The following is a 22,023-nucleotide window of genomic DNA, read 5'->3' on the forward strand; positions in this document are numbered from 1 at the left end:
GTGAGACTGACCTGCACCTATCGAGCATCAAGCTTAAGACTTAAAACTATTTTCGTCATCAACGGTGTATACCTAGTGTATAGGTAGAATGTGTAAATATAAACAATGCCCGTAACATTCCGAATTTCGTGTGTCATTCAGTATCTGGTTGAATCCAGATGGACTCCACACGAGATGTCAGCATGGTGAAAAAGCAACATTGATAAAATCCGGATTAATCCAACTAATTGTCCAGCAAGGGGCATTGACGCACGGTTAAAGTTATCATCTACCCAGAGGTCATCCTTTACAATTATAAGTAACGTGTGGAAGAAAAACATAACATTTAATGATTAATACCTATCTCTTGTTTCCGGGAGCATTTTTATCGTTAACTCGTTTGTATATGTAATTAAGTAGTTTTTAAGAATAATATAAGTTAGTCCGTAGTAGTTAGGTAGTTGACGACCTGTCTGGCCCTAGTGGCCTGCCTGCGAAGCCGATGGTTCCGGGTTCGAATCCCGGTAAGGGCGTTTATTTGTGTGATGAGCACGGATATTTGTTCCTGACTTCCTGAGTCATGGGTGTATTCTATTATAAATATGTATTGATTTATTTAAGTATGTATATCGTCGCCTACTACCCTTAGTACAAGTTTGCCACGCTTTGCTTAGTTTGGGGCTAGGTCGATCTGTGTAAGATTGTCCCCAAATATTTATTTATTTATTAGTCACGTCACGCGCGTAGGTCGTGATCGAAAAAACGTACCAGATTTACATTTCAAATGAATCTTGCTCGATTCGGAATGTCCTGATGTATAGTCGCCATCAGATATATCGGAGCGTCCGCTTAAAAATATCTGAACACGCACTTAACGCCTTGAGATCAAATCAATAGGTAACATATTTTAAATCTGAATGCCGATGCCGTTCCAGATCCCAGAATATTTTATCCAGGTTATACGAGTAGGTATAATATATACTTACTATAATATGCTTTTTCTACTCGTCGACTTTAATGGTTGAATTAAGACTTTGCTATACCAGAGTTTATTCGTATACTTTTTACTATGAGCTCTCGACTCAACTATAATGACTTCATTACAAAACGCTCGAGTGAACTAAAATTAATGTGACCAACCACGTCTCGCCGCAGTTAATAGGACAAAACCAAAGCCGCCACCACTTTTTTACTATAATTTATGATATTAAAACTCGTTGATGTCGTCGTTTTGTTCTACACTTTTAAAGCCGCCACCACTTTTTTACTAATTTATGATATTAAAACTCGTTGATGTCGTCGTTTTGTTCTACACTTTTATCGACTGAGGTACTTACCTAATTTTGTTTAATTATTTAGGTTGTTATGTAGAAAGTGTTATTTTAGTTGACTCATAGAAAAATAATTGTATACCTACAATAGTTACCTATATATAGTCAAGCTTTAATGCAATCTCGTACCTTACTTAGGCTACTCAGCAAGCTTCGTGGCCTAAAGGCTTAATGTACTTGACTGAAAAGCTCTCCATTATATAACGATTGTATAAAATATTTTGATGCCCACCGTATAAATACCCTAGTCTGTCAGAGGTTGTATTATGGATATGTATGTAAGTGCCATCCGTTTGCGATTATGTGGGCCGTTGTTAGTTTAGCTAATGTTATTTGATAATTTATGTCATTTATTCACCCAGTAGGTTCGTACATACTCACCATCCAATTAATTAGGTGATGGGTTTCAATACGTACTTCCCACGCGATTCCTTGCAGAGCAATTTCATTATCCCATGGTAAATATTTACCTACTAAACAAATTTGGACAAAAAGTTGTTTTCGTCGAATACATCATTCGTTCGTTGGTTGGTTATTTTTAAAGAGTCCACTCTCTCCATATTCGTACCAATAATAATGCAGGTTTATCTCCTTTTTAAAACTTCGCAAAGCTTATTGATTCCTTCAGCATGGTAATTTCTACGTAATTACCTAATGCTTTGCTATGATATGGGAATCTAACATATTTCATTAAATTACTCCAATGCTGTTGTTTTTACAGAAACCTGAAACAACACAACCTAAGCACTACTAACTTATTTCAGTAGTAACAATTATTATTGATCATATCGAAGGTTACAGATGAATGGAAAAATTAAAGTTGAGGTTATCATTATCAATCGGTACCTAATACGCAATAAGCTTGTCACTTATAATTATAATGAGGGGTACAAGTAAACAAAGTCTATTTTTAATTTATTTGATAACATAATTTACACTTATTTAATAATTTGCACTTTTATGAAATGAAATTAACTAATTAACTACATGCCATGGTCCCGGGTGCCATTATATTAAGAAGGCGACACCCACTGCCCACTTTTATCGCCCACTGCTGAGCATAGGCCTCTCTTCGAGTACGCCACTTATCCCGGTCCTGAGCCAATCTCATCCAGAAGTGACCCGCAATCTTCCGAATGTCGTCCACCCAGCTCCTTTCGTCTAAAAGCGGCTACCATTCCGTTAACATTTTGGCCCACCTGCCATCACTCTGCCTGGCAACATGTCCCGCCCAGCTCCATTTAAGTTTGGTAACGCCGTATCCGACGTCTTGCACCTTGGTGCGGGGTCGGATCTCGAAATTCCTCACTCGGTCTTGAAGTTTGATGTCGAGCATGGCGCGCTCCATGGCTCTCAAAGCCACTCGGATTTTATGCACAGCCTCCTTAGTGAGCGTCCATGTCTCGGCACCGTAGTAATAGGTCATGTGGTGGTGTTTACCCCACCATACCCTATTTATTTATTTATTTTAAACTTTATTGCACAAGAACAAGTACAAAAGGCGGATTTAATGCCTTGAGGCATTCTCTAACAGTCAACCACTGGGCCAAACAGAAATTAGTTAAGGTGGGTGCAGTGCGATGCGAAAAAAAATGTTCTAAATATAAATTCTAATACTAACGCCAATATACAAACTAGTAATATTTATATACTATATGACTATATATATATATATGCTATTTATGCCCTATGTGACTGATGTTTTTTATTTTTATTTTACGTAATCAGTCGTTCAATGGCTTTTAGGCAAATGTTTTTTTCTTATTAGTAGATTTTTCACAATTACCAGTTTTAGGTTGAAGGGCGTGTTTTTTAAACAAGAATCTAAAAACTGAAATAACATGAAAACCAATGTTTTTTGACCCCTTGTTGCCTGTAATTTAATCATTGCAAATGAGCTATAGAATAACCCCTTTCAACGAATACGTCGACTTTCTAATCATCCTGTAAAAAAAACTTAGTAAGCTGGTATATATACTGAACTTCTATACAATATGTCGTGTGGGTTTTGTTACTCTTGAGCAGCATTTATTTGATATGTCTACTATAGTTAACTGAGAGTACCTTACCTAACACTATCATAAATGTTTTACTAAATAGTAGGTTTTCTATGTAAATAGTTTCCACGTGCGTGTACCGCAGTATGGCTGCATTGTAAGTACAAGTAGTCATGTTTTACGGCACGTGTATTCGAGTGACAGAACATGTTATATCTGTACGTAATATATGGAACAAAGGACACAAAATCAATGTTTTCTCCGAGACCATTAATTTTCGCAGAACATATGTACTATATGAAGGAAACATCGTTAGGTCTTAAGATCCTCTATTTTTGACCCGTACTGAATGCGTATATGAAACAAAATGTGGGTGACTGAAACAATACAGGAAAACTAATAATCTAAAGAATGAAACTTACTTAAATAAATAGTTTTCGCTTTCTTTAACGTCCCCTTAGCTCAATGTGAACCGAGTACGTACATGCAAATTGTAAACCAGGAACCCGTTACTGGTTTAGAAATTCGTACTTATATAGGTACTTAAAAAATAAACATGTTGTATAAATATATAATTGAGTGGTATTTACTGACAAATAAGGTATAAATTTATGTTTTAATTTGGTTTACCACTGATCGCGAGGCTGCTTTTAAGGCGTAAAAAAATGTTTAAGATCTGTTTGTAGATTACAAGTAATGGAAACCTGTAAACCACATTTCATTAGGTTCAATATACTAACCCTGCCATGTCTATACATTTTTGAAACTGCGGTTTACATTAAAAACAACATGAATCAATTTTCAATGTTTAAAAGTGCTCGCAGATGTGAAAAAAATTACATCTAATCAGTGAACTCGGCTTTGCTGCTAAAAGTATCTTTGGGATGGCACCCAAAATATACAATAAGTTGCCAAAACATATTATTGCAATAGATAATGTAACTGAATTTAAGAAATGCCTGTATGATTTTTTGGTACAAAAAGCATACTATTCGATAATGGAATATTTACTGGACATATTTTGAATTTAAGTTGTTTTAGTTTTAAGTACACTCTTATTTTTGTTTGACATTTAACATATTATTTTCGTTTGACATCTGTTATAATTAGTGCATGCTCCATCTCTTCTTGATTATATTTGTATGCCAAATGGCAAAACATAGTGAAACATAAATTATTGTATAAGATCTATATTTAACCTATGTTTACAAATAAATAAATTGTGATTTGAATTTTGATTTGATTTGTTTAATTTAGAGTATGAACTGATCTACGCCAACACTGACCTTACAAACCGGATGAAACCGGATCGACAATATAACTAGGTACTTACTTACCGTTATTCATAATGTTCTTGTGCCCTACTTCAAGGGCACTTGGTTGGACATGTTAATGAATCAAAAACATTATATTATATTATTATAATTAATTTATTCGATTTAGCACCTTATACATCACGAATAAAGACCAATTCGTATTTGCAATACAAGATTTTTCTGCGTGAACTTCGAATTAAATAGTGCTGAAGCGCAATTCTACATTGCTTTCTTGACAGCTTGTGATATTGCAGACTGCACATATATGTTTTAACTCTAACTTCTAGTATTTAAACATATTCGATAGTTCATATATGTATCGCCACTTTCTTTTAAAGTCGTATCACCAAATTTGACAATTTCGACATATATGAACATGTAAACGGCACATAACTACAAGCAAAAGGTAACTTGCAATTTTATACAATAAATTACTGTACAGCTACCACCAGTTTGCCACCGACATAAACGCTAGCGTGAATGTAACTTACTGCATCTCGCTCGTACTGGCATATTAGTGCGAGCGAGATGTATAGAAAGTAAATTACGTAGACGTAGCGTATAATGTCAGTGTTGACACTGTCAGTGACTCGTGGTACGGGTACTGGTACTTATTGAAAATTGACGACGTGGCCCATTTTATCTGCTGACATGTAACTTATTATTTTTCACTGTTCATTTAGTACCTAATATCTTCAGGTACTATTTTTTAAAGACAATATGTCACGAGCCGTTCATAAATAAATCGAATTAGCCTCATTCATGTGGTTTGAACATGATTTTGTTATGATTTTGCACACAATAGCTACGTATCTATTTTGGCTTATTATGAAAGTCACGTCTGAAAATGTTCCAGTATAGCCGAAGGCGTTAATTTTTAGGAATTCACGCTTGTCCAATTAGGAAAATTTCTGGTTTTCGCTTTGTCCTGTAATATTGAGCGTAAATAAGTTCATGTGGAGAGCGCGTGTACATGTTTGTATAACACAATCATTCTTACGTACGGATGGCATTATATTTCAGTTGAGCCTTGAAGCCTTTATCTTCGTACATTGTATAAGTCGTAGCTAGATCGTAGAATCGCCAATCCCTCATAAAATGGCTTGAAACACCATGACGTGGTCCGGTCAGGTTAACTTTAATTCTGCTCGATGTAAAGAAAATAATTATGTAGAGTTCTAATCGGTTAATGTTATGAATGTTATGATTTCACAGCTAGGCATCAGATACAGAATTTTTAAATTTGTCATTAGTTCATATCACAGTCATCATCATCGTATTTATCAACCGAAGGAGACCTATTGCCGGATTAAACTTAATAAAATCTCGTAAACGGCTTTACCTAATTTGAAATTACAATATATATATATTTTTGTCCTTGTGTCTGTTCTTGTATGTATATTTAGTTTTGTCATTGGACACCACATACATATAAGTGTTTAATTAAAGTAGTATTATAGTTCTTCAAAGTTACGTTGACTAGAACTGACTGTATTTTTTTCCATTCAGATATCCTCATTAATTTCACACACATAATTATGCATACGTCTCTAAGTGACTGCCCCCGATCCATAGCAACCCAAAAGCTATCCTCCTTAGCAGATATGTATTAGTATCAGCTTCCTGAATATAATGACTTGTTTATAAACGTTGACTTTCGAGAAAGACGTTGGTGTTGTATAAACACCTTCTTGCAATTGTATTTCGACGGCAATCTGAACCGCCTTAGTTTTGTAACCTGATCTGTCTACATTCGTATTGATAAAGGATAACGCAGTTAAATGTTTTAATGTAACGGTATGGTATGACTTCCTTGAAAAGATAGATACCAACGCTACTACCTACTGTATTTTTACCTATGATAAGTCGGATAACGAAATTAGGGCATCGAGGTTTCAACCAGTTACCTACTATTTAAGATAAGAAAATATGACATAGGTACATAATTTCAAATTTATTTAGAGTTCTTAGATTTAATTTAGTTTTATTCATATATACATTTAGTTCATAAGTTATTTGTCTTTATATGATATTGTTATTAAGATAATAGATAAGATAATAAGATAATAATTTATTTCATTTCAATCTTAGTTGGTAAATACATAGTGGTCGAGTCCTCCTATTAGGTATGAAGTACCTGTATCAGGAGACCTCGCTCTTCCAGAATTACATTTTTTTTACATTTTTTTTTATTGTAATTATTCCTTATAAAATATTTTATTATACATAATTGTTGTAGGTATTTAGTACCTAGTGTCTATTTACACATCGAAAATTTCGTAGCAATTGATAGAGGAACATTTAATTTGAATTAAGAAATCTGTGGACAATTTATTCAAGGTAAATGGTTAATTAAAATCCGTATGACCGTTATTAAGTCTAATTATTCATTTCAACTGAAATTGGTAATTTTCTGCTACATTGAGTGATACGAGATTACCGATGTGTAAAATTACTTCATTAATCACATTCTATTGAAATTCGGCGCAGGTTATATCTTCAAGTATCTTAAAGTGGGAGGATTTCAGTACCTTAATAATAATTGTTTATGCCTAACAAAGCTGTTAAACATAAAAGGTACGTAATTACAAATATTATATTGTAGTATGGAGGAGGCCTATGTCCACATAGTATGGAGGAGGCCTATGTCCACAAATGGGCATCCAATAGAATTAAAATTATTTTAATAGCAATTTTTTATATTAATTAAATAATTACAATCAAATAACAAAAAAATACATACTTACAAAGGTACGTAATATTTAAAAAAAATAAGGAAAGGATATTTGGATATTATGCGTCGGCTTATACGCCGCAATAAGTATACCTATTTGCTTTTGTGCTTAATCATTTATACGGAGTTAGCTACCTAAAGACAATATCACCTAGTAAGTAATAACAATGCTTAACAACTCTAACACGTACCATTTACATTGTTAATAGTTAATACTGTTACTAATATTCCCTCGTAATATATACTTGTACATAGTATTAGTATTATTATTGCATTAATATTATACTCGTACTTACGTACTTAATAAGTAAATTACTAGTGGCTATGTGAGCTTTAAGCCTCGCGATAAGCTTTATAAGCGTAAAAAAAATTAAAAATTAAAAATACCTCGTCGATTCATTATCACAATGAACTCATAATGGTCTTAAGTACCATAGAGTACACTGGCACTTAAGTCCTTTATGCCAATTTCGACTATTTTGAACATTTTCCAAAAAACGAGACGACAGAAAAATTATATCTTTCTACCGAGAACCTGTTCACAAAATTTCATGCGAATCGGTTGAGAAATGCGACCTGTGGAGAACATCATACGAAAGCATTTTTGGCTAAGCTGAAATAAACACCTTCGCTAACGCTCGGTCAAATAAGGATTTGTTAATCAATTTAATGTTACAGTAAATGCAAATACAGTAGGTTCAGCAGCAAAAGTGGTTAAGCAAGCGAAGCGTTCATAATTATCTGATCAAAAGTTTATTCTACTGGATAGTGGATACCAAAGAGTAAGAGCATGTGTAGATCATTTTGACCACGTCACCCGCTTACCCATTTCCGCTGCTAAATGTGTCTATATTTATGTGGTTAGCCGTGTATTTAGTATGTAAATTTAAGCACGTGCTATGCCACTGATAAAATTATCTCTCAAAGTACTTATTTGTTTAGATATTTGGTTAAGCCCCAGATCTGTTTGATAAAACTATAGGACTAATGCTATCTTATCTTATCTTTTATTCTGCCCAGACACGGGCTGAGAATTTTATCTTAAACATGACTACGCATCGAGTTTTATTTATACAGAATTTAAATCATATCCTTGTGATTATGATTCATTACTTTAATAACAATGATATACACCTTTAATTTTTTTAAAGAAAAGGATTCTAATTCAACATCTGTTTTCCTCGTGTTGCAGTGTGGAAGGAAAAATGGTTTTCAATTATTTGAAATGTTCGCTTTATTCCAAATCTACGATCTTATGTTTTCGGGTTTCTCCGAAACAGTTTTGTTGCTTTCATGTTTCTGGTTTAGAAACTTTAGGACCACTACTTTTGGTACCTATTATTAATTAAATAAAAACCCTTGCTATGCTGGTATGGTAATTTTTTTTACTTCTCGTGTGTTGAAACACTCGCTACGCTCAGGATTCTATTTTAGAACCACTTATAGAATCCTTTCGCTTGCTCGTGTTTCAATTCTACACTCGCGGGTAAAATACAACTTTGCACCCTTGTATAACAAATAACTATTTTCAGAGACAGACCAGTTGTTATTGCTGCAAAATAGGTACTTACGCGTTTTTTTTTGTAACGCGGAAATAACATACTTAATAGCAAAATAAACAAAATTGGTAACGCCCTTGCTCGTCTAAGTACAGGCTTATCTATGAAGGGCCTCTAAACAAATCTTCTTCTTCAGTCGGTTCCTCAATGCTGTGAATTGTGACATCATTTTCTTCTGTTGAAGACCAGGTTCCTCCATAGGCTTCTATTCTTCGCCAAGCGCATGGCCTCGTGCAGTTTTAATTGCATAGGTGCAGTGATTTTAGCACACCATCCAGGAGGAGGAGGGCCCTGAGGTCTGGCGCCTTCAACTTTACCCGTCATAATCATAATACTCATATTAACTCTTTCCAGGCTATCCGAAGAGCGACGTGAGAAGTGTCCGAAGTATAAGAGTATTAAGTAGCACGTATGTAGGTAATATGCGAAATAAATGCGATTTACTTTTATAAGATTTATGGATTTTCTCGATAAGGAAGTACCTACCTAAATAAAATACTTGAAGGCTGTGTTTTATTACATAATTTAAGGAGATTTTAAGATTATACACATTTAGTATCTATCATGTTTAATAATGTTGTTTGAAGATTAATTAAATATAATAAGATACCTAATAATACGTTTATAACGAAAGCAACATGAGTGAGTCCCGCTACCTATTTCGAGTTCTGAACAAACTGGAGTGACGCAAGAGCTTTAAATACCCTGAAATTTAGAGCTTCATTTCAACTGCATGTTGTTTTGGGGATACTAAAACTTTTGGTCAATATGTGACGTATCGTTTCTATTTCCATAAACAACGTACCTACTAGGTACATACTCGGTTTCAAATTAGGCACAGACATTTAGAACCCGATATGCCTGTTTGTTATTAAAAGTATTGTAAACTTGCTTGCTTGCTTGCCTACAATTTCATAACATAGCGAAATCATATTGAAAATGGTAACACTTGTAAGATCAGTGTTTAAATTTGCTTTTAGTGATACTAATTACAATGAAGTGTTTTGAAATTAAATATAGGTACTAATAATATCTGTATCGGAGGAATGTTATTTAGGTATTTGGTTTTCGTCCAGTCTATATAATTATTTAGGTAGTTATAATAATTTAATTAGTCATACAGTAATTATTATTAGTTCAGTTATAGGTAAGTCAAAAATATTAGCGTTGGTTGTTTTTTTCTGTATAATTTTGTATAAATTGTTTCAGCCTTGTATAACTTGTTTTTTTATTGGTATTAACTGAAACTAGGCAAATTACAGAAAAGTTTATACGACATTTTTAACTTCAAATATGGCCCGGAATACGCTGTTATAATTATTGGGTTTCCTCATGTTACACCGTGTATACAGACTGGAATATTAATTTCTAATGGCCCAGTTACACGGTCTAAGGTATATTCTAAAAGGACTGCGACAAACAAGCTGCCAGATGTCACGTGCTAAAGTTTTCTAGAAAACTTCGCAACTATCGAGGGCGCATCCTGCCCTGAACTTTGCTCTGAAAGGGGGACAAGTTGTGACGTCGGGCTGTTCAATAGCTTCCACGCATGCGTAATAATTTGTCGATGTGTGGGTATACCGTCTGGCGGAGCACGCGGCCGGTGCGTGCCCGTATACCCTTCTCCCTCTTCGGTTATTCAAGTCTAGAATTCCCTATGTAAGACAGAGTCAGCTAAACGGCCGGGGATCGCCGTCTTATCTAAATCAAGTTAAAAATACCACCGCGTTTACATTAACCGCCAGTCGTGTTCGAGCTGCTCTGCCAGAACCTCGATCTTACACTCAGTGATACTTTCGCAACTTGTGAATTTTTGAATTGCAGATTTGTGGATTTTTGAGAATTGCTAACTGACCGGCCAAGTCTATATTTCTCAGATTTAATTTTATTGAGGTAAGTTAAAGTAAGGCATGTTTAAACGATTCCTGTAAGTTCATGATACATTTGGAGCATATTGGATTTTTCCTGAAAAGTAGGTATAAGGAGGAAAAAAAGCAGTGCATGTAAATAGAATGTTCTGGTAAGTTAACGGGCGGGCGCAGCAATGGCCGACTGGTTGCAGCGAGCGCTTTCTCTCTCGCTGGGTCGCCGCAGCGGCACTTGGCTAATCTTCGATTAGTTTTCACTACTCCGTTTCGTGACATATGTGAATAGAAAGTCAATCCATCAAGAATTAAGTGGTCAACGTTTACTTTTTATTTAATACACTTTTTTTAAATCGTGACTAAGTGCCGTACCATAGCCGCATGACATGAGCTATACGTAATATATAAAAAAAACCGGCCAAGTGCGAGTCGGACTCGTGTTCCAAGGGTTCCGTACATTACACAATTTAAACAATGTATTTTTTATGTGAAACGTGAGTGAAATGTCTTTAAAAATCCCGTAGGGGTCGGATCAAAAACTAAGTAATTAAGTCCGACTCACGCTTGACTGCACATTTCTAATAGGTTTCCCTGTGATCTATTTTCTTGAATAACTTCTAAACTGTTTATTCTAAAATTATAAAAAAATATATTTGAAATTCTCACAATGAGCTCCTTCATTTGATATGTAACACGATATAGTTTAAAAACTTTATTTTTAATTTTATCATTAACCCCCCAAAAGTGGTCCCCGTGTTTTAAATTCATTTGTTTTTACGTTACATGTCCGTCTTTGGGTGACTAACTTACATATGTATACCAAATTTAAATTTATTTGGTCCAGTAGTTTTGGAGAAAATAGGCTGTGACAGACGGACAGACAGACAGATAGACGCACGAGTGATCCTATAAGGGTTCCGTTTTTTCCTTTTGAGGTACGGAACCCTTAAAACGGAATTTTGTTGAGTTTTCGTTTGACTTAATTACTCATCCTTACTACATTATCATGATACTATAATAATAATGCGTGCAGATATGGGTCTGCAGGATATGGATGTTTTATGTCCATGCGTTTCTTTTTCTTAACAATGGGCTTGCCTAACAGTATTTCGTAACGTTTAGCTTCTAGTTATGAAAATGTATCATAAAACATAACAACCATTATAATAAATGTTTAAGTTTTATAAAATGGATTCACTGTTATGTCACAGTGAACCAGTAGGGGGCTTATACTTAAAAAAATAATTTAAAAAAGCATGTTTCCAAACTTTTCAATATATTATACTAGCTTTTGCCCGCGACTTCGTCTGTGTGGACTAAGTAACCGCCGCTAGAGTAAGGACAGCGCCTGGATAAAGTCTAATGACAATCATTCAATTCGAGCATATGCTTAATAGCTTACACAAGTTATCAGGCAATTCATTAAGTATCTCAATTCCACCCTGCTTTTGACCCTCTTAAGGGGTTATTTTCGGGATAAAAACTATCCTATGTCCTTCTCCGGAACTCAAACTATCTCTATGCCAAATTTCAAGAGGTAACACACAGACAGACAGACTTTCGCATTTATAATATTATAGTATGGATTGGAATGGAGGCAAAAACAAATAAACGTACAGTTGAATTTAAGAACCTCCTTTTTTGGATGTCGGTAAAACTTTTTTCTACCCTCTTGCTAGACAAGCCGTATTTGTCAAAGCAGGTACTTGACCTCCCCGTCTGGGATTTCGAAGTTTACCTGACCGTGAGGCTATTGAAAAGAATAAAAAGTAGTAAACCTTTTGTTAAGATCACGAGCGGTTTTATTGCTGAAATAAGAAATTTAAGGTTTTTATTTATTTATTAAAGGGCATTTTCGAGTGAATGAATATGTCGCCCCAAATTTAAGGTTCTCTGCATTTAGATACCTAACTATTTATATACGTTCGGAATTCTTATTATACCAAATCGCTTCAAATTATACCAAAAAAAAGGCAGGTAGGAAATACAGTATTTGATATTATCTTGTCCTACATTTGGTAGAATTTATCTGATTTATTTCCTCCACAATCTTCATTTCGTGAGCAAGGATGTCTGAATCATGACGTGATGTGTTTATAAAATAAGTACATGCAGTAGGAATTTTCCATTAAATACAATGGAGTATTTAACCGACAGTTTGTTCAACTCTGCTCTGCGTCAGAGACTCCTTTCATTAGGACCACCTGTGCCAATATACAACATATCACAGTTTGGTGGGACTAAACGTCACTGGCTGCACTGCAATTTTCTTTTTTGGTCCTATACAAGCTTTTGGTCCTGGTTAGGAATGGGATCGATCGATTGGCATAAAAGAAAAACACTCACCCTGCATGTTTTTTCCAAAATCTGTAAACGCCAATCTTCATTAATTTGAAATTGAGGGAAGGTCTTCTAAGACTATTTTCGCGTAGCAGCACGGGGTCTGATATCTGATAGCTGCCCTCGCTGACCCAAGAAGAGAAAATACCAGGGTGGATTATATATAGCAGGTGTAAGTACTGCGCGTGCGTTATGTGCAAGATCTTCGTTTTTCAATAGCCAAACCTGCAATTTATTTCAATTATACTTTTAAATATCATATAAAATAAATCAGGTCCTAAAATATTTTCTATCAATATTTGATTCATACGATTGATTGAACATACGAGCATGAAGTATATGGTTTTGCCATTTATATATTTGCACTTTTGTATTTTCTTGTATTGTGCAATAAAGGTTAAATAAATAAATAAGTTTGGGGGCTTCTAGTTTAAATTTCATTTCTAGTTAACTTTCAAGCCACGCCATCTTGTCATAGTAGGACTTTTATTCACATATGTTTCTGAACGTATCGTATTGACAACCCTTAATAATTCTATGTAAATTCGTCTACAAATGCCGGTAAGTATTTATACCGCTCATTCATTAAATTCAATGACTCATTATTTAGTCTAGTTGACTAACCATCTTATCAGCAAACGTCATTAAGGTGTTTTTCCCGTTACAGATAACCTAAAAACCTATTGTCAAGATGCTCGCTAGTCCAGCCATGGAAATGCAAGTTGAGGAGACCCCTTTGGCCCTGCAACGGCTCTGGAACTTGACCAGGGCTCGTTTGGCCGGGACCTCTACTGCCCTGGATGAGGAGCCAGCACTTGTGGAGACTTTGCCTTCTGCCCAGGTAGCTATTAATATATGTGATGTAGATCTTAGTATATACCATAGAGTAACTTATACTAGAGCGGTACTGTCATAGTAAATTTTGTAACCCCAGTAAATTCACTGCCATCTGTCGACACACTTTAAAACTAAAAATGAAGATTTATAAAAATACGATAAAATGTATTTAAATATGGATAAATGATTTTTTTTATTTGCATTAATTATTTTTATGATTTTGACCCATGTTCTTTCACTGATATGCGTTAAAATTGTTAAATAACAAACGAAACCGTCAACGCCATCTATACGACAGTAGGCCAAAGCTAGTAGCGCCCTCTGAACGAGAATCAAATTTTCTTGATTTTCGAGGCACGTTTCTTCCTTAGAATGTATCCATCTATTACGGAGTTATATCTATCTTTGTATATACTTACCGTAGAAAATCTACTAAAGATGTTAGAAGCTTAGTAGTGAGAGCCTGAGTTGTACATACTCGTAATTATCATCTACCTATACAAAAAAGGAGGCAGTTTATAGCAAGAACTCGCGATAGTAACAACATCGAGTTGATAGTCTTTATAGTTCATGAGTCTCTGGTGTTATACACTATGTATAATTTGCATGCTGATATTTACACTCGTGGTAGACATTTTGATCAGTAAGTAGGTACTTTACTCGCTGTTAATCAATACAAGCATGTAGGTAGATTGTTCTTATAACTTACTTACTTACTTATTCCGTTGGCTCAGCGACCCAAAATGAGACTTGGCCTCCGACACAAGACAGCGCCACTTTTCTCGATCCTGTGCGACCTCTCGCCAATTCTTAGAGAATCTAGAGAGATTCTTGAGTTCTTATAACTAAGCGTAGTAAATAAATTATTGTTGGCGCCAGAATCTGCGTTTTCTATGACCATTAGGTTCGACAACCTGCTTGGGCGATGTTCCAATTTTTCTCGTTATCATAGACTGCAATTATAATTTTCCTTTTATATGCATCTTTCTGACGTAGATTGTTATTGTTTAATAAACTGGTATAAGTAAAAAGGAATCCAAAAGGTAATTAAAAATTGATTTACCCATTTTATATCAATATATAACTCATTTTATATCAATTTACTAAGTAGGTAGGTACGTAGGCCGTGGGTACAAATAATTGAAGATACTCCTATTGTTCGACAAGTAAACATCTTGTTTATTTCGATCCAAGGACGAACTTAAATTGTCTTGATCGATCGTAATTGTCTCGCCCCCATTCACTGTTTACAAGAAACGTATCTTCTTTGACAGGAATCTGAAACTACTTCCAAGAGTAAACTCCCAATCGCGAGTGATTATGAAAGCGATGGAGAGGAGGCGTTCCCCGAATTGGAAATACCCGTAAGTATAATTTTATTATTTCGAGGATTTCAACATATTGGCTATGTCAGTGGGGAGGCACTCCTCCTTTCGGGCAAACTCGGCTCCGTTCGGCTCAGCATTGCTCCGAGCAATTATTAGGGTTGGCACAACTTGACGTCCCTCTTCTTATTTATTCTGCGATGTGCGAAGAGCAATTATCGCGCACGACGTGGTCAGCCACAAAAGTTCATTTTTTTTGTGAACTTTTATTTGACATCTGTAAACGACCAAAAAACATACCTACACACATAAAACAGCTAGGCGAGGCGGGCGCCGGGCGCGGTTGATAGGAATATGGGAAAACCATAGACGTTTCTAGAAAAACCTATCGCATGGGTCTCCCTGTTGCTTTCAACTTGAAAAGAGTACCTAGTTACCATTTTTTTCATAACTGTATCATATATATAGAAGCTGTCTTGATCGATAAATCTTAAACAAGCTACGCGTACGTCAGCGCGATATCCGAAGGATTTTTTTAAAAAACTTTCCGTAGTTGGTTCAGTATTGTAACGTAAACAACATTCTGCTCTTTACCAACACGTACTAATTATTGCAAACGTATTGCCGACACACCCCCGCACTGTTATCACATACGTCACGGCTCCTGACCCTCTTGTCTAGACGTTCGCACACAATACTCATCGTAATTGATAACAGCCGAGAAATTACCCATACCACATCGTATCTATATATTGCTTTAATATGACACGTAGTATACACTGCCAATTATATGCTAAAGAGACCATCGTCCTTAGTATTGAAAGATACCTACATTGTGTAATAGGGCTTCGAATCAATCCAGTATTTGTGATGCTTCATTGATTCGTTCATTCATTCGAGCTTAAGGTCGATAACATTCTGCATAAAGTTTTTTTTATATTTCTGTTTTATTTTTATCGTACCTTCCTGGGTGTTAACCTCGTTTGAAGGTTCGTTGCCGGTTTTGAGTTTCCGCAAATACACCCGTCCCCGTGTAAGCGGAATGGAATCTGCAAGCCGTCTGTGTCGGTAATAAATGAAACCGTGTAAATATAACTCTCGATCAGCGCAACGAGCGGACTTTGTACTTTCGTGTTCACAATAAACCAATTTGTCGCAAGTGATACGACGCAGATTTTCTATTAGGTACCTACAATTTGCTGATTGTTACTCAATTGTCTTGGTACGTCATAAGATAATGAGCATTCATTGAAATGTCCCCTAAAATATTACTTATGCTATATTTAGATTTTAGACAAAATTCGGTTACCTATAAATAATTTGATGCGTAGCAGGTAGCACATACCTTTGCAATTTCTTTATGATGTAAGCGGGTTACGCCTTTCTTGGCTTTTATTTTGGCGGCGTATAATATAAATGATCTGCAAGACACATTTCCAAATCTTCAGACCATACCGAGCCGGCTAGCGGTCTGGTCATTTTACTTTTAGTAATTGCAAATTAAGACGATAAGTATATTTTAAACACTGAATGGCATTTAAATTAACGATTGAGGAATTCGACACTGATAGCCTGATTTTAGAAGTGACTGATTTGGTGACTCACTTTTTAAATTCAAGATGTAGTTGTACATAAAATCAACTGGAATTATAATTGGGCGTGTGATTTCAGGAGCAGCCTGAGTGCTTTCAAAAGGGTTGGACGGATAGTTACGCCAATGAGGTGTTGCTGGATGCTAGCACCCTCGGGGATGTGCCGGCCGTGTACCGCGTGCCGCCGCCGGCGCCGCACCAGCTGCCCGTCATTGGGGTCTACATCGACCCTCGCGTCAGAACCGGCTTCCGATACAAAGTTAGACCCATGCAGGTAAGACGAGTAATTTTATTTCAACCTCAACTCACTTCATTTGTCACAAATGCGGGACTTTGAGGAATAGTTTTTCGTTGTCATTAAATGTGGACGATTGCATGGGATTGCGATCTTCTACATTTTATTTGATTCTTTAAAAAATGTTAACGATATATATATCAACAATAATTTAAAAGTAAGGAAACTATTCCTCATTAGTTCAGTTGAATGTTGCTTAACCATGGCAGGATATAAACTATGTAAAATCATATACACATGGCTTTTGTCATCGATGTCAAGCTTTCCTACGTCGAAAAGAAAAACTACGAAGATCCATATTAGTTGGGGCTAAATTTTATACTGGACTGCAAACGAAACGGATTTGCATCAATATAATAAATTATATGGAATTATCAAGGAAATTGAATTTGGATGTTTCACCTTGCAGCTATCTTTGAACATACTTTAGTAGGTACACTTAGTTATTTATTTACCTATAGATATGGTATGAGATTTTTAGCTACCTAATTTAATTACATTTCATTATGAAATGTTTTACTGATTTAGAAATTGGCTGTGTGGTTATTTATAAAACATTTTGGTAAGGATAATCCTTTTCAGAACCAAGAGGATGGTGAGTGTTTTTGTGCCTTACAAAAATGTTCATGACCTAATCGAGTATTCTGATATCTTATTTTGTTTTAATGAATTTTATTCTTATTCAAATCATCATTCCGGAAATCATTCAGGAAAGTGGAATATAATCAGTTAAATAAAGTAATGAGACATAAAAAAACACAAATAAACAGAATGTTCGATTAGTATCATATGTTATACTTAATCACGTACGATTTGATAAAGTTTGTAATTATGGCAGGGACAATAAAAGTAAGGTTGTCATGTTGTTTCAATACCTACTGTAGGAGTTAAAGGTACCTAATAAACGTAAAAAATACATCATTCTTCATAAGTAATCGTAGTATTAACTCTATTTAACTTATGAAAACATTATCTTAACTTAATAAGAGCTATTATGATAATAGTAAATATTATTTTGATTCCCAATTTGCAAAATTTGTGTTTATAACAAAAGAAATATGGTAATGGCAACCTTACATACAAATGTTCAAAGATGCTGTGCTATTATTTATTACAATGGTTTTTTCGCTTATAAGTTTCAAACAGTCGATTGTAATTAGGCAATGAAAATCTAAATTTAATTTCCTATCGGCGAACCGATTTCAGCAGTCCAGAGCAATTTGGAAAGGGTTCGATTAGGTTTGTGTAGGGTTGGTTCAGTGAGTAGCGGTGTCCGTTGATGAAATTTACAGACTGAAAATGTCACCAACGACCAACACTGCTAACTTGCGTGGTCCGCCACTGGTTGTGCACTTCCGCTGTAGGCGTTGGTATGTGGATCGTCCAGTTTTTCAGACCCTCGCCCAGAGCGGCGTTCTGAAATCAAACCCCTTCAAGAAACGCGCAGTGACCCGACGGGTCGAAAGTGACATACTGGCTGGCAGCATGTTGTGTCAACAATAGGTAAACATTAGTATCATTCATAAGGGCTCTTTGCCATGTCAATCATATCAATGATCGGAAAATTAAAGTTTTCATTTGTGTATTGATATGGTTATTTTTTCATCTCAGCAGTCCTCCTAGAATGTTATTCTGTGGGTATAATAAAAACAGAAATGCTTCAGTTCTAATACGCATATGGTAATCATCTTCATAATGTCGATTCATGAAGTCATTATATAAACATAATCAGATATTTTGCATTGAAGAACATTAGAAAAAGTAATCATGTCTTTCACAAATTGGTTTTGTCTAAAGTAAAATTAAAGATTGAATCGTAATTTTGTAAATTATTTGCACTTGTTGTTTGTTTTTGAACGGCAAACTGTAAGGTTTTCTAGTTAACTTTTGTGGGCATAAATTATATCAAAATTAAAATTTTCAGGCTCTAGATGCGGCCCCATTGTCGGTGAAGCCCAAGTATTTGTTCGGAGGCAAGGCCCTGACGCTGCAGTCGATCGGGCGCGGGTTCGCGCGCCGCATCACATTTGAGCCCCATGACTCCTCGCTCAATGACAATAACAATTATTTCTGGACCGACTCTAGACCGGAAGGATTCTTGTTCGAGCTTGAGGCCGTGTCGATTGGGCATAAATTCACGGTCTATGATGCGAACCATGAACCTCAGGGCATCCTTGAAGTTGTCCAACAACAGGTGAGTTTTCGAAGGATGTGTCTTTCAAATGTGTTTCAAGCTTTTAATTATTAATTTATCTTGAACTGAGACTAACGTTGGTTTTCTATTATAGAAAAATCAAATTGAAATGGATCAGCAAATCTTCGAAGACGGATCAATCGTGAAGAAAGTAAAGATCAGTACGCTTTGTAAAGTAGAGTGGTATGAAAATGATGGAGCTACTAAATTGGTGCCGGTTTCCGGACTAGCCATCTTGAAGAAAGGTCGGGGAAACGCGGCAGTCTCCAGAGTAGTCAACGTTGCGATTGGCATCAAGCAGCTCCGAAAGGGCTACGAACTCAAGCCTGGTATCGAATCATCGTCCAGGAGGGTTACCGTCAACGGTGGCGACATTAATGACATCCCTTGCCAGTATTGTGTAGTTGGACTCGAGAAGTATGAGTTGCCTGTCATTGGAACATACGTAGATCCCCGAATCGTGCCTGGATTCCACTACCGAGTCCGCCCCGCCGGCTGCCGGCGCCACCTCTTCGAGGGCCGGAGCCTCCTCCTGCAGTCCGTCGGCATGGGTTACGGAAAGCGCATAACATTCAAGCCGGACACGCTTAATGCCCCAGAAAACTACTTCTGGTCCGACTCGCACCCCGAGGGCATTGGCATGGAACCACGCGCTATCCAGCCTGGCATGAAATTCACTATTACAGGAAACGGGGTAAGTGGAATAGCTAAATCATTACTAAACTTATGATGGATGTAACATTTGGCACCTCGCCATGATGCGAGTTCCGACAGGCGCATAGTAATACATTTGTTTACAAATTTATTATTTCGGCATATGCTAAAGTTCAAAAAATGATGTTTTGGCAGAAGGACAAACAATATAAAAATAACTCTGGATATATGCCAAACGAAGTAAAATTTGACCTTGACAGGCTTGGCAGTACTCGTACGTTGAAGCTCATAGCTTTATTGTAATTTGAAATTTTGCAGGGTCTTCTGGGAGAGGCGAGCGTGTTTCGCGCCGACTTGCCTCAGGTCGAGGAGAAGACTGAATACGTGGACGTCCCGGGAAAGCGAGGAAAAGCCGTGGAGAAGTACATCCACGTGGACGTCACCTGTCACGTAAAGCTGGCCACGACTGGCGGTGGCTCCGTCGACTCGGAAGTTCACCTGATGAAGGTGTCGGGAGTCGCTCTGGTCCGTAAGGAGCCGGGTCAGGCCATCGCCAACTTGGTCAAGGTATACAACGTCGGTCTCGACTCGCAGCTGAATCTCCTGTTCGCGCACTCCCAGACCGAGCTCACCTTCCACCCCATGCCTTAAATCACTCACGGGGAATGAATGGTATTACAATGCTTGTGACGGATGTGTCCCAACATTGTGATACTATAAAACTTACTAGGCGCGACTGAGGCTCCGTCTAACGTCAACCGATTGGTCACGATTTGCAACCGAGAGCGTGAAAAGCTCGCTATATCTTAACAGATTGTATCTCGGTTGTAATCAGTACGGTGAGGATTGTGTGCATCGGAATAAACAACATTAATGCACCACAAACAGAACGCCGTAACGCAGCAAGTTTTGTGGTGCTAGTATCACCATGAGTAAAAATGTAGCGCTGCGGCAATCCCGCAGATCAGTAAAATGTCTTGAAATTCACGCAGTTTGAAAATGGTTAAATTCCCTTGTTAGATTATCAAATACAATTGTCGTTTCTTTTATATAAAAGTATGTACCACATTTTTGATAAGGTTCCGTACTAACAGATTGAGTAGTTCTATATTCATATTATGCAACCCTCGAATAACGTAATCTTTTTATTTATTTTAATGTTAATTACTAGATGACCAGTATGCTTTGTTTTCAAGTGGTACTTTCTTGCACCAAATAATACCTACCCTATATTGGAGAGAGTAGATAAAAAGACTAGTAATGGCAATAAATCATCTTTATTGCAAAACTATGAATGATAAACGTAAAATCATGTAGCAAAAATATTTAGGTTTTCATGAGACCTGTATTTTGAAATATGTATGTATAACTATTTTTATTTTAATGAGTTTAATTCAATTTGGTTTCTCAATGTAATAAAATGCTTCTACCTGAATTATGTATTATTTCTTTATTTTTCGATTAATAAAAGTTTTTTTGTATTTGGTGGTTTTATTGACTTTCGTTAGGTACCTCTATAAATAAATCTTGCATGGTACGTACCATATACCAGTAGGTATGCAGGGTAGTAGTAAATCAGAACTACTCTAGGAGGTAAAGACCGTACGAATATATTATGGATTATATATTGTTTATATACAATTATACCTACAAAATTTATTGCTTCGGGATTGGATTATATACGCGTCAATAAGATACCTACTCAAATATATCCATGCGTCGCACACACACATTTTGGATAACGCTGGTTCAAAACAAAAAGTTTACAATTTAGCTTCTATTTGTCATTCGCATTCGAGAATAGACTCTATCGTCGTACAGTCGCCATCAGATATATCGGAACGGCCAAGCCGGCTTTAGAGTGCGTGTTATGATATTTTGAGCACCTCGGCCGTTCCGGCATATCTGATGGAGACTGTACAATTCCAGCAAAGCTTGAGACAAATCGTCAAATGTTTTTTTACATCTTTTCCTATGGGGCTAGAGGATGATAACGACAGAAGTG

General features: G+C 36.3%; 1 protein-coding gene across 2 annotated transcripts; it reads left to right on the forward strand.

Annotated features, from left to right (window-relative positions):
* The first annotated feature begins 10,650 nt into the window (after nt 1–10,650).
* LOC134746117 (uncharacterized) lies at nt 10,651–21,499 on the forward strand. Of its 2 annotated transcripts, XM_063680380.1 has the most exons (7): nt 10,651–10,809; nt 13,789–13,962; nt 15,233–15,322; nt 16,955–17,149; nt 19,095–19,364; nt 19,459–20,058; nt 20,337–21,499. In XM_063680380.1, exons 2-7 carry the CDS (start codon nt 13,813–13,815, stop codon nt 20,667–20,669), a joined length of 1,638 nt encoding a protein of 545 aa, XP_063536450.1. In that variant the 5' UTR covers nt 10,651–10,809; nt 13,789–13,812; the 3' UTR covers nt 20,670–21,499. The 2 variants fall into 2 exon arrangements, with proteins under 2 accessions (XP_063536450.1, XP_063536452.1); XM_063680382.1 differs by lacking the exons at nt 10,651–10,809; nt 13,789–13,962; nt 15,233–15,322 and adding an exon at nt 16,732–16,879.
* Nucleotides 21,500–22,023: the final 524 nt, after the last annotated feature.

This window comes from Cydia strobilella, chromosome 12, assembly GCF_947568885.1.
Source record: "Cydia strobilella chromosome 12, ilCydStro3.1, whole genome shotgun sequence".
In the NCBI taxonomy this organism is placed as follows: Eukaryota; Metazoa; Arthropoda; class Insecta; order Lepidoptera; family Tortricidae; genus Cydia; species Cydia strobilella.